Source organism: Lacerta agilis, chromosome 9 (genome assembly GCF_009819535.1).
Source record: "Lacerta agilis isolate rLacAgi1 chromosome 9, rLacAgi1.pri, whole genome shotgun sequence".
NCBI classification, from domain to species: Eukaryota; Metazoa; Chordata; class Lepidosauria; order Squamata; family Lacertidae; genus Lacerta; species Lacerta agilis.
Genome location: NC_046320.1, coordinates 1,540,519 through 1,556,651, shown reverse-complemented (window position 1 = coordinate 1,556,651; position 16,133 = coordinate 1,540,519). Strand labels below are relative to the sequence as shown.

The 16,133-nt window shown below is 44.1% G+C and overlaps 1 protein-coding gene across 3 annotated transcripts in view; it reads right to left on the bottom strand.

The window, feature by feature from the left end:
- Nucleotides 1-16,133, bottom strand: part of SCAPER (S-phase cyclin A associated protein in the ER) — a 199,250-nt gene that overhangs the window by 29,430 nt on the left and 153,687 nt on the right. For 2 of the 3 annotated variants that reach the window (XM_033160917.1, XM_033160918.1), the window contains 2 exons: nucleotides 9,621-9,776; nucleotides 2,318-2,558 (listed from right to left, as the gene is read on the bottom strand). In XM_033160917.1, coding sequence (XP_033016808.1) covers nucleotides 2,318-2,558; nucleotides 9,621-9,776 — 397 coding nt within the window. The remainder of the gene's footprint in view (nucleotides 1-2,317; nucleotides 2,559-9,620; nucleotides 9,777-16,133) is intronic. The other variant, XM_033160916.1, reaches the window with a different exon arrangement.

Sequence of the window (16,133 nt, the reverse complement as noted above, 5' to 3'; positions counted from 1 at the left end):
GGCTCTCTGCTTATTCTGGGGAGGACTCTGGAGAAGCCCACTTTATCTGCACAGCCCCCAGCCTCTATTTAATAAACATGTCAGCCAGAAAAAGCGACACAAGGTCAAAGGGGGAACATGATGTATGAGGAAAGAACATCAAAGTCTACTAGCTTGAATGGAACAAACCTATAGGCCTGTGGGAAAATATCTGCCATCTACAGTTCTTAGCTCCCTGTCTTGGAGTTTGCATAAAATAGATGAGTTTAACTTACATGGCAGAGTGGACACATGCCAGCCCAAAATTCAGCACAAAGCTGGGGTCTTCTCCCTTCCCTCCTTCCCTCCCCCAACAGCCATATTTGCTTCAACAAGGAAGACACACCTTCCATCACCCAAATTACAGCAATATGCCATGACAGAACATTTCCTAGTGCAATTTCACAAGAACTTAAGCTCTGCTGGATCAGACAACAGTCTCACCTAATTCAATATTCAGCTAGATGTCCCCAACAAGCTCAAAAACTGGGCATGAAGTTCAACAGCCTGCCTCCCTTGTTGGCCCACAGCAACTGGCATTCAGAGAAACATTTCCTCAGAAACTGGCGGTCCCAATCAGGGCCATCCTTACCATTAGGCAAAATGAGGAACCCTGTACTGGGTATTATGAAAGAACAGCAAATGGCTAATTATTTAATGCGGTATTACTGTTGTATTTTTGGTAGCAAAACAGCTTGAGTGGCCCTGAGTGGGATGAGGCTTGACTTTGAAGTAAGGCCCATTGAGTTCAACAGGTATAGCCATCAAAATGATTTGGAGAAACAAAGTTGCATGTTTGACAATTTTATTAAGCCCTTCCCCTCAAATGACTGGGTCATTTCACTAAATCTCTTCCAAGTCCTAATACAAGACAGTTGGCAACCTTGCTTGCTTGACCACCACTGGACCCTGAGAGGGCTACCGTACATGTACTTTCAAAAAGTGGCAGGTGTAGCTCTGAATTCCAGAGCCATGTCTTATAGCATGATTTCCACGACAAGGTTCCAGGCTGCAGGTATCCTTGCGCAGCAGCTTGACCACTGACTTTCTGGATTTGGCTTCAGGCAGAGGCATCTTGAGGTCTCTCCTGCCGGTTGTTTCTGGCTGTGCTCATCAACCCCTTAAACATCATGGCACTTGAGAGAATGGTCAGACATAAAAGTTGACCACCCGGCAGCCTAAACAAGTTTGAGGGCCAACCCCCCTGTGACCCAGCACCAGGACGCCATTGGTCACCAGTCTAAGAAGCACGTGAAAGATGGAAGAGAGAGGCCTTGTGTTCTGCTTCTGCCCATCCTTCTGTAAGGGTAGGGCATGGCCGCTGAGTCCACGTCTAGCTAGACTGCAGCAAGAAAAGCTTTTCTGGCATTCATTTAACTGGTCCTTGCATTGATGTCCCCGTAAGATTGCCTCAGAGTAATTTACTACAGCGTATTACGTGCTGACATCTTCTTGGGTTTAGTCTGTTTTCACCAACACAGGTTCCCGTATGTTCTAGTGGTCCATGTTTAACCTTCTCTGATAACAACAGACCAGAGGGCACCAGAGTTTGTATATAAATGTTAAAAGTCATTTTTCAAGGAAACAATGTATTTCCTCTTTAACCAGTTTTAATAGCAGTTGAGAATCCTGCACTGCTTCTCCCTGACGCCTTCCAATTGTTTAGACTCTGAAGATAAATGGAAAATGTACCTATGAACTTGGGGATTATTTGTGCTTATCTGAATCTTCGTGCTGCCCATAGTCCTGCACTTGGGCTCATCACCTTTTGAGAAAAAAGAGCTGCTTTCCCAAATTTCTTAGCCAGCACTACCTTAAAAAAAGAAGGGGAACCACAGTACACATGACTCTGCCCCCCCCCCAACTTCCAGGAGCTTTTCAAGGATGCACATGTCTGGCAGCAAAGGGGAGTTGGGTGTCAGGAAGTCCTGCTTCCAGTTCTATGGATTTTGTATAAACACATACACATAACAAGGGGAAGTCTAATATTCCTCAAGCATTTGGGTGGGGGGTGGGGGTTCAGGCTGAATGCCAAGTGAAGGGTGGGCTGCATTATGTCAATGAGCAGTCCGGAGCCTTGGGCTCCTGTGCTCCCCCCCTGCCATCCAACCCGTTTCCAATCCTGGATGGCAAGGCAGGTGGAAACCATAATTTACCATCTTAGGTAGGATTGAAGGTACATAGTGTGCTTACTTAAGGTTCCTTGCTACTCATCCATTTCATGCCATGCCATGGGTGGGTGGTGGTGTCTGAACCACCTCAGTGTGTGCATACATTGAGGAGTGGTGGAGAATATTACCTGGAAAGCTGTTAGATCAAGAACTGCAAAACTGTTGAAGAAACGCAAACTCTTGAGAGCCACTTGAACAGTGTTCTCCGCATAGCTCTCTTTCGGGCTAGTCGTGCTCAGGTCTGCAATTGTGCCGTGAAAAAGAATGCAGTATAACATGTGCAGCACCCCAACCAGGTCTGTAGTCTCAAGAGCAGTTGTTAGCCCTGTGGGATCCTGATGAGCACCATCAAATATGCTCGAAGACCTGCTGAAGAAAGCAACAAAGGGTCTTCTTGTAAATCAGCAATGTGAGCTAGCATTATTTATATCAGGCTTTTCTATAAAAAATTTTTTGCAGTGCCTTCATAAGCTAGGCTTTAAGAACACAAAAATATATAAATAGAAATATGACATATTTTACAGCATAAAAGATTCCTTCCAGTATCACCTTAGAGACCAACTAAGTTTGTTCTTGGTATGAGCTTTCGTGTGCATGCACACTTCTTCAGAAACACTGAAACAGAAGTCACCAGGGTGGGGAGGGGTATTTTACAGCGTTTGACAGGCAAAACCAAGGATATACTAGCAAGCCCTCCCATCATTTTTATTGTAAGAATGGCTTTGATAACCCCCCCACCCCTTCCCATCATGCATTGCTAAAAGCTCAACCATTTGAATTACAACGTCCACTTGGTGGATGTGCTTTCTTCTCAGGTGCTGATCTCTCTCTGCAAACCTAAAGAAATAAAAGACAAAGTGGGAAGGAACGACATTCTTCCCACCTCCTCTCTCAAATCTCTCTAGCATTCCAGGCAAGAGATCATCCCTGCCTCACTTTCAAAGGTGAGAGAGGTGGAAGAGTGTTGAGGGAATGAGGTCTTCATGGGTGCCATGTTGGGGATACCGCCTGTTGGGGGTGAGATACCAAATTCAGTGCAGCCAGTTTGGCAATCCATGGACCACACAGAAATCTTTGCCAGAAGAAGCTGTGGATTAGCATAGTTGATAGAAGTAAGAGGAAAGTGACAGCACTTGACATGCTTAAATCCCATGGATTCCAGTCCCGTCTAGTCAAGTTGCATGGGATTAATTCCAATCTGTTGTCTCTGAGGATGTGCACAGGCTGCTTGGAAGAGTGAAATCAACCACCTGTCTCCTTGATCCTTGCCCATCCTGGCTCATAGAAGTGAGCTGGGCTGGGCGATGGGCTCTGTGGGGTGGTGAATGCTTCCTTTTGTGAGGGAGCCTTCCCAGACCCACTTAAAGAAGTGGTTATTAAACTGCTTCTTAAAAAACCATCTTTGGACCCAGCCAATATGGCTAACTATCATCCAGTGTCAAATCTTGCATTCTTAGGCAAGGTGATGGAGTGGGTGGTTGCTGAACAACTCCAGGCATGCCTGGAGGATGCAGACCATTTGGATCCCTTCGAATCGGGATTCAGGCCTCATCATGGGACTGAAACTGCCTTGGTCGCGCTGGCTGATGATCTCTGGCGGGCTAGGGACAAAGGTGAAATCTGTTTCCTAGTTCTGCTGGATCTCTCAGCGGCCTTTGATTGGACTGTCTAGAGAGGCTGGGAGCTGGGGGCACTGTTATGCAGTGGTTCCGCTGCTTCCTCCTGGGCTGTGTTCAGAAAGTGGTGTTGGGGGATGAGTGTTCAGACCTCTGGGCCCTCACTTGTGGGGTGCCGCAGGGTTCCTTCCTCTCCCCCATGCTTTTTAACATCTATAATAATAAAGCTTCTCTCTGCATTGTGCCCAATACTAAAAGTAGTGAAACTGTGCACTCCACTTATCTTCCTAATACAAATAACTAATATCAGAAAGATCATTGAGTATGTCCAAAATGCCTTTGGCCACTTTTCATGAACCGGGGGTATTTCTGACACAATGCTAAACTCGGATGGTGTGGCTTACATAAATATGATGCTCCTCTGGAGCAAAGGAGCACATCCAAAAGGAAGCAAGAGTTCATGGGCATAATAATAATAATAATAATAATAATAATAATAATAATAATAATAATAATAATAATTTATTTGTACCCCACCCATCTGGCCAGGTCCCCCCAGCTACTCTGGGCGGCTTCCAACAAATATTAAAATACATTAAAATATCACAGATTAAAAACTTCCCTAAACAGGGCTGCCTTCAGGTATTTTCTGAATGTCAAGTAGTTGCTTATGTCTTTGACCTCTGATGGGAGGGCATTCCACAGGGCAGGCGCCACTGCCGAGAAGGCCCTCTGCCTGGTTCCCTGTAGTTTTGCTTCTCGCAGAGAGGGAACCGCCAGAAGGCCCTCGGTGCTGGATCTCAGTGTCCGGGCTGAATGATGGGGGTGGAGACGCTCCTTCAGGTGTACTGGGCCGAGGCCATTTAGGGCTTTAAAGGTCAGCACCAACACTTTGAATTGTGGTCGGAAACGTACTGGGAGCCAATGTAGATCTCTCAGGACCAGTGTTATGTGGTCCCGGCAGCCACTCCCAGTCACCAGTCTAGCTGCCGCATTCTGGATTAATTGCAGTTTCCGGGTCACCTTCAAAGGTAGCCCCACGTAGAGCGCATTGCAGTAGTCCAAGCGGGAGATAACCAGAGCATGTACCACTCTGGCGAGACAGTCTGCGGGCAGGTAGGGTCTCAGCCTGCGTACCAGATGAAGCTGGTAGACAGCCGCGCAGCTGGTCCTTCAGGGGCACAGTTACCCCATTCAGTTGCCTATTTCCCTTCTAAATAAGCTCGATTAATTCTTGCCTGTAGTCCTTAGCATTTGGTGAATATGCTGTTTGCCGGCAACGAAAGGCAGAACAACTAGTTATCAAGAAAAACTGCATATATTTTATTTGTCACCCAGCAGCCAAAACAGACATTATCTTAATTACTGAAATAAAACACAAGACAAAGGCAGCCCGTATCCCTTTGATCTTTTTGACCTGAACTTTGATTATTATTATTTTAAAAAACAACACAAAAAATTATTAGCACATTCTGGGGACACAGAGCCTCTAGGTTAATGAGCTGCTAGCAAGGATTCCATGTGCTGCCCGTTCATTACAAAATGCAGCACAGTAAGAACAAAAGAAGAATAACTGTGCTCACTCTTAAAGGGCAGGTGGATGTGCAGATATACTATTTGGAGATGTTTTGTATGCATGTGATTAGTTGGGAGTTTTTATTCTGCACCAACAAGCTCTTCCAGTGAAATGCCTCTGAAATGTCCCTGTTTTATAGACATTGGCACACCGATCTTAGGAGGCTTCATGAGAAGCTTGCTAATGCCTCTGGAACAATCCCCACTAACTTCAGTGAACTTTGGAGTGGGCCCAAACAATGCTACAGCCTTTAACACTTGTGTCTGTTACAGAATTAAACATCTTCATCCAGGGCCACTAACTTTTTACTTAAGAGGTTCTCACAAGTTTAAGAAAAAGAAAAGAAAAGAAAAGAAAAGAAAAGAAAAGAAAAGAAAAGAAAAGAAAAGAAAAGAAAAGAAAAAGGTCTGCATTCTCAAAAGTGGTATGGCAAGCAGCCCCCATGCCTTCAAAATATATGGGTGAGAAGCCACCAGGGAACTAGACAAGGAAGATTAATTGCTCCCTACGCCTTTCCAAAAAGAGGAAGCAAACTCTCTGCTTCCTCTCACACCTAGAAATTTGGAGTAATAAAGAGGTTAAGGACGTATGAGAAGATGCGGAAATGATCTTTCTGAAGGTGGATTCTCATACTACAGTGCATACATGCTGCTCCACACTTGTGTATTATTTATCTATTAGAGCATTATTCCAGCCTTCTTTGACCTGGGGTCCCCAAGTGCTGTTGGAGTACAACTCCCGCCACCCTGACCACTGGCTAAACTGGCTGGGGATGATGGGAGTTGTAGTCCAGCAACATCTAGAGACCCAGCATTGAAAAACTCTCCCTTCCTCCAAGGAGATCAGGGCAGCACATGATTCCTTCCCCCCATTTTTCCCTCACAACAACCCTGTGAAGTAACTTAGGGTATATGTGACTGGGCCAAGGTAGGGATGGACGATTCTGCCAATGACACTTACTTTCAGTTTTTCCATTAAAATCCATGTAGCCCCAGTTCTGTATCAGTTGGCAATTTAATTTTTTTGCACAAAACGTCATGCACATTTTCATGTCCATTCCTCCTAATATAAATATACATTTTTTCTTAATCTAGGCATTTTTCAAGCAATTTCCCTTGCTATTACACATTTTTGTCTGCACTGTCCCCCAGTGCATGCATCTTTTTGGTTGGACAACTTCACTGCAAAATTAAGAGATGCATGGATTTCAAAGAATAGTTGCATTTTGGTTTGTGTTACTGTGACCCGAGAGAGTGGGGACTGGAAGCCTCGCCTTCTTGGTCCAAGTCCAAAACTCTACCCATTACACCATCCTCACTCTTGGGACAGAACATAGGCTACTAGCATACCAAACAACGAAAACCGAAGCATTAATATACCAACGAACAAATGGAGGCACAGTCCTCTTCAGAAGCATAAAAGGTTTATCAGCAAGTTAGAGCTTAGGAGGAGGATCAGTTTTTAAAAAAACAGTACAGGATGCCAACTTGAATGATTAGACTCTTTTGAACTGTTCATTTTTAGTATTTGAAGTCTGCAGTAGACCAGGCCGATATTTTCCACCTTTAGTGGAATTGTTATTAGCTGCTAGAATATTGGCTAGAATTCTTGGGAATAACAGATCAAATAGCCACAATTTGATTTGGACTCTTTTGTTGTAACGTTTTGAATGACAGAATTCAATCCTCTTTAAAACTGCTAGGAAACCTTCTGAACACTGCAAAAGTTGTATTTGCTAGATACTAGAAAACTCTGGCAATCCCAACAGTTGAGAAATGGCAAATTGAGGTTCTTGAAATTGCCAAAGTGGATCAGCAAGAAATGGGCTTGCCGTGTCCCTCTCAGTCAGCAGTGGCATTTTTGGGTGAGGTGGATCTGCCCTCTCAACTGTGCTGGGGCCCCTTCACCCCACGCCTGCTCCTGTAGGAAGCAGCACCACTCCAGCCTCTGCTACTGATCTCAGCACTGCATTACAACATACTGGAATATACCTTGTCATTTTCTTTTCATTGATCAGACCTTCATTTTTGTAAATAAGTTGGGTGTATATAACAAAACAATGAATAGATAAAAATCAACTCCATTTCATTTCATAGCAGACTCCATTTTTGTTTGTTTGAAAAATGCCAGGCAGTGGCAACCTGGCAGTCAGCACCACAAGCTGGAGATTTCCCCCAGAAAATCTCATGCTAACACAGAACAGATTTGATAAATCAACTTTTCTTTTTTTACAAATAACATACCCTTAAGACTTTAATTGTCTTTTTAAAAAATCCTCACATTTATTATTAGTTACTACAAAAACCACCTTGAAAGGCAGTATCAATTCCATTGTTAATCAATTTTAAGACTCTGCCAATAAAAGGGGGAAAAGTAGCTATATTTCATTATAAATACATAAGTATTGTCCAGTTGTGAATCACTTCATTTCAAGAGCAAAACTTTTATAGTCTTAGAAGACTATGAATTTATACGGATAGATCAGGTTGGATGTCCTTTTCTGTATCTAATGATACAATCATCATTTTTAAAAGTTGCCATGGGAGTTCAATCATAGACTTTAGTTTGAATGTACTGAATCTAAAGTGGTACTGGGCACCCCGAGTTAACACCTACTGTGAGCCATATAATGCAATTGTTACATTACACTTCTGCTTCACTCTAGAATTTGCTAAAAGTGCCTGCTCATAAGGAAGTCCTATTGGAACCTTCTCTCAGGTAAGTGTGAAAATAACTGCAGTCTAAATTCCATGAAAATTATATTAAATCAATTCTAGTTTCTGAGTTGTGTTAGCTTAGACAGCACTCAGATAAGTAAACTCCAATTTGTGAAAAGAACCTTTTTTGTAATGGTGTGGTTAGAGTCTTGTTATGTACAAGTCTCACCTTATCTGGATTTGGCCTTGGATAAATAACTCTCGGTCTCAGGACAGAAATCAGTTGCATGTACCTACAGCTACTGTTAAGAACGTAAGAAGAGCTGGAGGATCCTGTCCTCATGCCTGAAAGCAGGACTGGAGCACAAGAGCAACTCTCTTCCTCTCCAGGGGTTTCCAGCAACTGGTATTCAGAAGCATTGCTGCTTCCAATACCATGGAGACAGAGCACAGCCAGTTGTTCTTCAAGATAGTCTCTGAGCACGCACAGATCACAACTGTGGGACTACACAGAGGCCACAAGGTAAACTGAAGGTTACAAAAGGTATGGGGCTGAAGTCAAAAAAGGGCACCCTAGTGCCTAGTTTCTTCCTCATTCCCCCATGCCATATAGCGAAAATCACTGTGTTCTTGTGTCATACAGTAAGCCTTCTCAGACTTGTGTAGGTGGAAGAACACATACTCTAGTGGGATCACATCAGACAATGAGGCTGCAGATTAGCAGGCCTGTGTCCCTATGACAAATGAGTTGATTTGATGTTACAGGGGATCCAGGAAGAATTAGATGCAAGGGTGCCATTTTGTGTGGTGGCCCATGTAGCTCCACCCTTATTATCTCTGAATGGAACATTAACATTAGCCATGGCCTCTCTCCATTTTTGAGGATGACACAGACGAAGGATTGAAAAGAAAAGAAGAAATGGAAAGAAACTACTGGATTCTAGGGAAGTAATTATTATCAGACCTGTTAATTGGACTCAACAGGGATGCATTTTGCTAGACTTTAAAGTGCTGTATTTAAGTGTTAGTTCTAATATTGCTTCGCATGCTTAATTTCACTGATATGATGTTTGTGGTCGCAAAACATATTTTACTCCATCCCACCACCCTGCACAAAAGTTTCAATTGGGTAGGACAGAGGTTTTCAACCTTTCTGAGTCACGGCTCCCTTGACCAACTACATTCTTTCTGCGGCTCCACTTTGGCCTCTGAGGCAGAAGGGGGGTTGGGGTTGGGAGTTCCTGCCAGGTGCGCTTTGCAGGTGATGCAGCCCTAGCTTTCACCATGCGCGGCCACTTCTATTAATATAATCTGCCCAATCTATCTATTAAAAGGAGGGACAGAGGCTGGTGCTGTCCGTGACTGCCCCACCATCATTCAAGGCGTGCCATGGCACATTGGTTGAGGAAACCATTGTACTATGGGGATGGGAAAAGAAATGGATCCAAATTCAAATATTTCACCACATTAAGTCTCCTAGATATAAATGGTGTTCCTTCCAACACAAATGATTTGAGAATTAGACTGAAATGACTGAAAACTACCAGGCACACAAACAAACAAACAAACAGCAGCCACTTACCTGCCATTGACAGCAAAACACAGTTGGCACATCCCATGCAGTACTGCTGTAGTATTCTGCAAGAAAGTGGCTATTTTGGGGTTTTCATCAATTGGGCCTTGGACGGAGAGGAAACAGCAGCACAGCTTTTCAATTAATCCCATATTTACCACATAGCTAGCAAAGGAAAGAGAAGGGGGGGTGCATTAAAGCAGGTCATGGTGCCCCAATTGTGATATTCCCAAGGAGTATGGCAATTTCCCCCCAGTGTGGAAGCACTATGCAACGCAGTGCCTTCCCAGTGGCAGCAGCATATCTAGGGAACTCCCTCTTAGTATATATCTGACTGTCCTTCATGCAGTATTTATTCAAGCATGATCTTAAGACCAACTTATTTTTGTTGGCCTTCAGAGTATAGTGAGGGAGGCCCTAGTTGTCTAATTTGTCTAAATTCAACACATTTATTTCGTCTTGAATACCACTGATTGTCATAGGTTACTGTAACTGGATTTTATTGTAAACTGTGGTTTTTATTTTGTTTTTATGCTGATTTTTAAATTAATGTTAATAGCTGTCCTGAGCTTTGTATGAGGGTGGGATAATAATAATTCTGTGTCGATCACATATATTTGGCCATTATCAAGCTTCAAGATTAATGGACGTCTTTGTTTTTATATCTGAATAAGTGATTCACAATTGCTTTTATATTTAAGCAATAGTTTAGAATGAGAAAAATCAACTAAACACACAAGACACAATATGATCACAACACAGTCTTCCCCAAGTCTAGTTTCTACATTCTCTATCTTTTTAGCTGACAACAAATGATGAACTTCTTTGTTGTTCAAAGAAATATCCTTTCCCCACAGATAAAAGTAGACATTTCAATCACCCCTAAGGCATGGTCTCATCAGTTGGAACATAACCTTTACTAAAAACTGACTCCTGAACCTTTTCCTGCTAACTTTTTGCTGCTGTTGGGCAGTATTGTCCCTCTTCCTGACAATTCAAATTTGGGAGCATCCAGACTGTCGCTATTTATGGGTTGGCTTCAATCACATGCTGGTAAATTCAGGTTGCAGAAGTAAAGTTGATGGGGAAAACCTGTGCAACAAACCTGCTTCCTAAAAGACTGGAAAGTTTGTGATATGGAAAGTGACAGGAAAAGGCACTGGAAAGTATAGGATAACCCACACTTAACACAACACAGTCTAACTGTCCCACAAACAAAAAACCTCCCTGCAAACAAATCAGAGTGAATGCTTAACAAACAGCTTGTCTGGAAGCAGCCACCATCTCCCTAAATGGTTCTGATCACTAGAAGACAGAACCAATGTGGGGTCTGAGAGGTGGAGTCTTTTTGCAGGAAAGGACTGTGGAGAAATCAGGTAGATGCAAATTACCTTGCAATAAAGATGTAAGAGGATCGAAAGTCAAGAGTAAACCGGGAGGAAGTGCCAGCTTAGAATCAATTTGCCCTTCAGAAACATGTGGAAACAGCTGGCAACATCAAAGGCCCCCAATGTGCTTTAGTGACCAAGTCACACTACTCAAGAGATTATCTCAGGCTGTGGCAACAGGATTTCAGAAAGGCAGATTTAGATACACCTTAAAATCCTGATGCTCCAAATATTTCACCAGGTTAAGTCTCCTATATATAAATGGTGCTCCTACCAATACAAATGATTTGAGAATTAGACTGCCTGATGCTGAGGGGAATTTATCTGCACTGGACTGCAAGAATTAACCTAATGAGAAAATATCGCATAAAATGCATTTTTTAAAATCTGCCTTGCCCCTCCTGTGCTCTCTAGACAACTCATTAAAATACAGTAACAAGGAAAAAAACTGAACAGAAAAGAACAAACAGATTAAAAATAGTGCAAAGACTATTCAGTGGCTCAACTGTCTACAACCCTTCTGGAATGCCAGCAAAGGCACACCGAGGGGGTTTAGTTTGAGGTGCTAAGCCACAATCCTGGGAGTAGCCACCAAGAGAGCCCTGCTTCTAGCTGACATCATTACTTACCCCCTTCATTGGTTGAGCATGAAGCAGGGCATTTAACAAAGGGTTTGATGTGGGAGGGAGGCACCTATGGGGAAAATGATGGCACTGAGAAGGCTCCATTAGCTTCCCACAAACTTTTTAGTCATCTCTTGAAGTGATGTGCTACAGTCATTTTGATAATGCTCTTCATAGGGGTGCAGTAGCGCAGGAAAATAGTAGCTACAATTTCTCTAAAGAGTAAAGGAGTTGTTGCAGTGTGATGGTTACAGTGTTGGACTAGGACCAGAAAGACCAGGCCCACTTCCTCACTTAGGCCAATCGCCACCTCTCAGACTAATCCTCCACGTAGGATTGTTGTGAGGAGAAAAGGGTGGTGGGAGAACCACATAGGCTGCTGGCCTGTGGAGGAAGGCTGGGAGGCAAATAATGGCAGAAATCATGTGTGTGAATGGGTCCCCATTCTCATATTCCCCATTTATATATTTACTTTTATTTATTTACTAGGATCTTTATGAGGAAAGAGAGACTAGAAAAATCTGTAAGAAGTGATTAATAAACACATTCATGCCCTATTTCCCTGCTGATACACTTGTCAGGCTTTCTCCTCTTTATGAGTCCTGCTTATGTGGTGTGTGCAAATTCTCCATGGAGGAGCAATGAACACACGGTGATGTGTGATGTGTAAGAGGAGAATAGCTGCTGTTCATAATACCATCCTGCCTGTTTGAGATTCCTTCCCGTTGTCCTGTTGCCTTTCATTCCCCTGTTAGAATCAGATCCCTCTTAAAATATCTTTGGTGAAAGACTTGGCTTGCTTCTCAGGCATCACCTGAGCTTGTGGGGAGCTGGTGGCACATGCAAGCACTCAGCCTAGTCAGTGCCAGGTGTCAGCAGGGTAAAAGTATCCATAAGCAGACCTCCTAGTTGGAGACTGCAAGAGCCTGAAATGTCACACTCTTTGAAAAACCCATTTGGAAAGGGAGCATTGATACATATACACAGGTAGCAGAAAGGAACTAGGGTCCACAGCAGCCACTGGCTTTGCCTTCCTCCTGCAGCTTTCCTCTTCAGCTCAAATCAGCCTTCTTTTATGGCTAATCTCAACGTTATTTAAATGCACTAATTTTAAACTGGATGACAAACGTGCTTTAATAACAATTGTTCTAAAATGCACCATCCTTTTCTGATCTGCACTGATATGAAAATCACCCATTGCTTCAGCAACAGCAGAATCTCTGTGCCCTAGGAACTGTGTGTACTGAGCATTTCCTGCCGAGTTTAAGGAGCAGCCCTTGCTTGTGAATCCTGGCATATTCCATCAGTGGACCTCAGTCATCAACCACATGAACACAGGCCCTTTGGGGGTCTTGTGTTAAAACACTAGCCTGGCAGGCACTGGCAACTAGGAATTCCATGCAATCAAGTGAATGAAATCCCATGCAGGTGAGTAAGGGAGCTGTAGGAGAGGGGATGGATCACCTGCACTGCTAACGGGGCTGCAGAAGAAGGGGCTTCCACTCCTGCACGGCCAGCATAGAAATGCAAGCTACTAGCCTCTTTGAGGGCTAGTAAAAATAAAACAAAACTGCTAGCTAATAATGTCTGTGGACTTAATTACAAGGCTAGGCAATCCAATAAAGATCTGTGATTGAATGGCCCGTCGCTTTATATTTTTGTAAAAAAGCAGCCACTCTCTCTCCCTCATCGTATCAGCATTGCAGTGCTTGTGGGTTTAACCTCCCTGCAATGCCATTAACCCAATGAACCCCAGGCCCAAACTATTTGCCCAATTGGAAAAAATGCAAGTGTACCTATTCATTCCCCTGAGTAAAGAGCAGCTTCAGAAGGATGGTATTCATTGAGGAAGTGATGTGGGAGAGTCATTAATTCCCTCCCCAAGACCTGCAGCCCCAGCCCCAGCTGGGGTGAGAACATAAGATGGCCCACCTAGTCCAGCATCCTGTTCCACAGTCAACCACATGTCTGTGGAAAACCAGAGCAAGAGCACTCCCCGCTCCTGTGGTTTCCAGCAACTGGGCAGAGCAGAGCCGTCATGGCTGCTGGCCCCTGGTAGCCTTATTCTCCACGTATCTGTCTAATCCTCTTTTAAAGCCATCCAATCGTGGCCTTCACGGCCTCCTAAAAGAGCGGGTTCTATAGTCCCCAGCAGCTGCTTTTGACAAAAATGTAACAATTGCCTCAAGAATCCCCACTTTGGCCCTCAGTTGCCTCCCCTCGCTATGCAATTACCCCGTCAGTGGTGGCTAAACTGTGGCCTCCCAGATGCTGATGGACTACAACTGCCATTAACTCTGCTCATGGTGGCTGGGGTGATGGGAGTTCAAGTCCGGCAACATCTGGGCAGCCAGAGGTTGGGCACCCTTGGGCTGGACATTCACCAGAGTCCAACCTGAGAACCTTTCAAAAGCACTGTAAAATCTGTTGGTTGGAACAGGATTTCAGGGTTAAGTCTATAACAGCAAGATGATGAACTTAATGATAGATAGATAATTTATTACGGCCGGAGACCAGCATAAACTTAATGATATTTTAATGTGATGTTCTGTTTTGCCTGTTTTTGTTTGTTTCAGTTATCTCCTTGGGAGCCTAAAGGATAGGGTGGGCCCAAGAGCTATATAAACAGCCAACAACAACATTTCTAGGATGTCCAAGAGCTGTTGTTGTTGTTGTTCAGTCGTTCAGTCGTGTCCGACTCTTCGTGACCCCATGGACCAGAGCACACCAGGCACGCCTATCCTTCACTGTCCAAGAGCAGGGGTCAGCAAATTTTGTCAGCAGGGGGCCGGTCCACTGTCCCTCAGTCCTAGTGGGGGGCCCGGACTATATTTTTTTGGGGGGGAAATGATGCAAGAGCACCACGAGCCCCGGTGGCTGCTTACCTGTCTTGCGAGTGACGGGCTGGCAGTGGCGGCAGCAGGACGATGAGCGACACGCGAAAGGGCTCCGGAGAGGGGCTGCTTAAAATGGCGGCCACTAGAGCGCTGCTGCTGCTGGCACCAACAAAGCTCAGCCCCCTTCCTCCTCTAGGCAGGGCGGGGAGAAGCCAGGAGGAGGGAGGGAGGGAGGGAGGGAGGGAGGGAGGGAGGAGGCGCCACCACCGCCGTGTGAGGGAGAGGGAAAGAACGTGCACGCTGGCGATCCATGCGGTGATTCCCGGACCGTCCGCAGGCCGGATCCAGAAGGCAATTGGGCCTGATCCAGCCCGTGGACCTTAGTTTGCCGACCCATGTCCAAGAGACTCAAGGTGCTGTGCACAAATCAACCTGGTTCTAGTGCTGGGTGCCAATTTTATGAAGGACAAATCCAGTACACTTGGTTCAGGAGGCTGTTAAGTGAGCAAGTTCTCTGCATATGTTTCTTGTGACAAGTCTTGCTAGGTGTGGATGTATCATGGAATCTAATTTAATAAATCTGTAAAAGATAACCACTTTCTAAAATGGAAATCTTCACGTTGTCAGTGACATATAAAAGCTGAATGCCTTTCAGTGCCCTAATCCTAAATGAGGAAAGTCACCCTCATAATTTTAATGGGGTAATTTAAAATTCAATATAACATTTTAGTGTTTTCTATTTAAGAGATGGTTAGAAACCTTGAGAAAGGGAAGAGTTAGAAATGTAACAAATAATGTGGAACAATGGGTAACACAGTACCGGTACTTTAAAGTGTGGTTTTAAAATGTATAAAATATTAATTAATTAATTATACATGATCTAGCTGTGTATCATAAGGGCTATGATTCCTGGTTTCTTTGCCTAATTGTTCATTTTATTTCTCTACTCAGTTCAGACATTTCTCCAAGTCATGTTTTGCATTAACCACCATTTAGAATTGAAATCATGTTTTGAACTATGGTTTACAGCTGCTTGCTTCTTTTGGCTTTTCAACTGCTTGGCACTCCCATCTCAAGAGCTCCAGCGTCTTCTGGCACCACGGTAAAGGCCATAACCATGGACTGTCACTTCAGACATCATGCTAAATCATGGTTAGCACAAACCATGGTTTGCAAACCCACTTCAAACTACAATGTCTGAATCCCTGATTTACTGGCCAATCCCATGAAAAATGGCTTATCATCAGACATCACATTGAACTACAGCTAATGGTTTTATAATAATTAAAGTGAGCTCCCAATTGCTTCTTGGCTAGCGGGGCTTGCTGACAGGGCTCATCAACTAACTGGCACTGATAGCAAGCCCTGCTAGGATCAGCTGCACTAGGGAGCTGGCGACCAGGAACTCTCTAGTGCAGCTGAGATGGCTTGCTATCAGGGCAACCTGTTGATCTGCACTGTCAGCGAACCCCTTTGAAGGCATGCTTCCATTGACAGTGCACCTTCACAGGGGTCTGCCGTGAGTCTATTTGCTGGCACAGTTTGAATCCAAACCACACCTGCAAACAAACTTCAAAAGGACTCACTGTAATAACCGAACAGGTAACTTGGTCATTTAAAGATTTGTGCAAATGCGGGTGGGAGAAATAAAGATTCAGGTTTAATATGATGTAT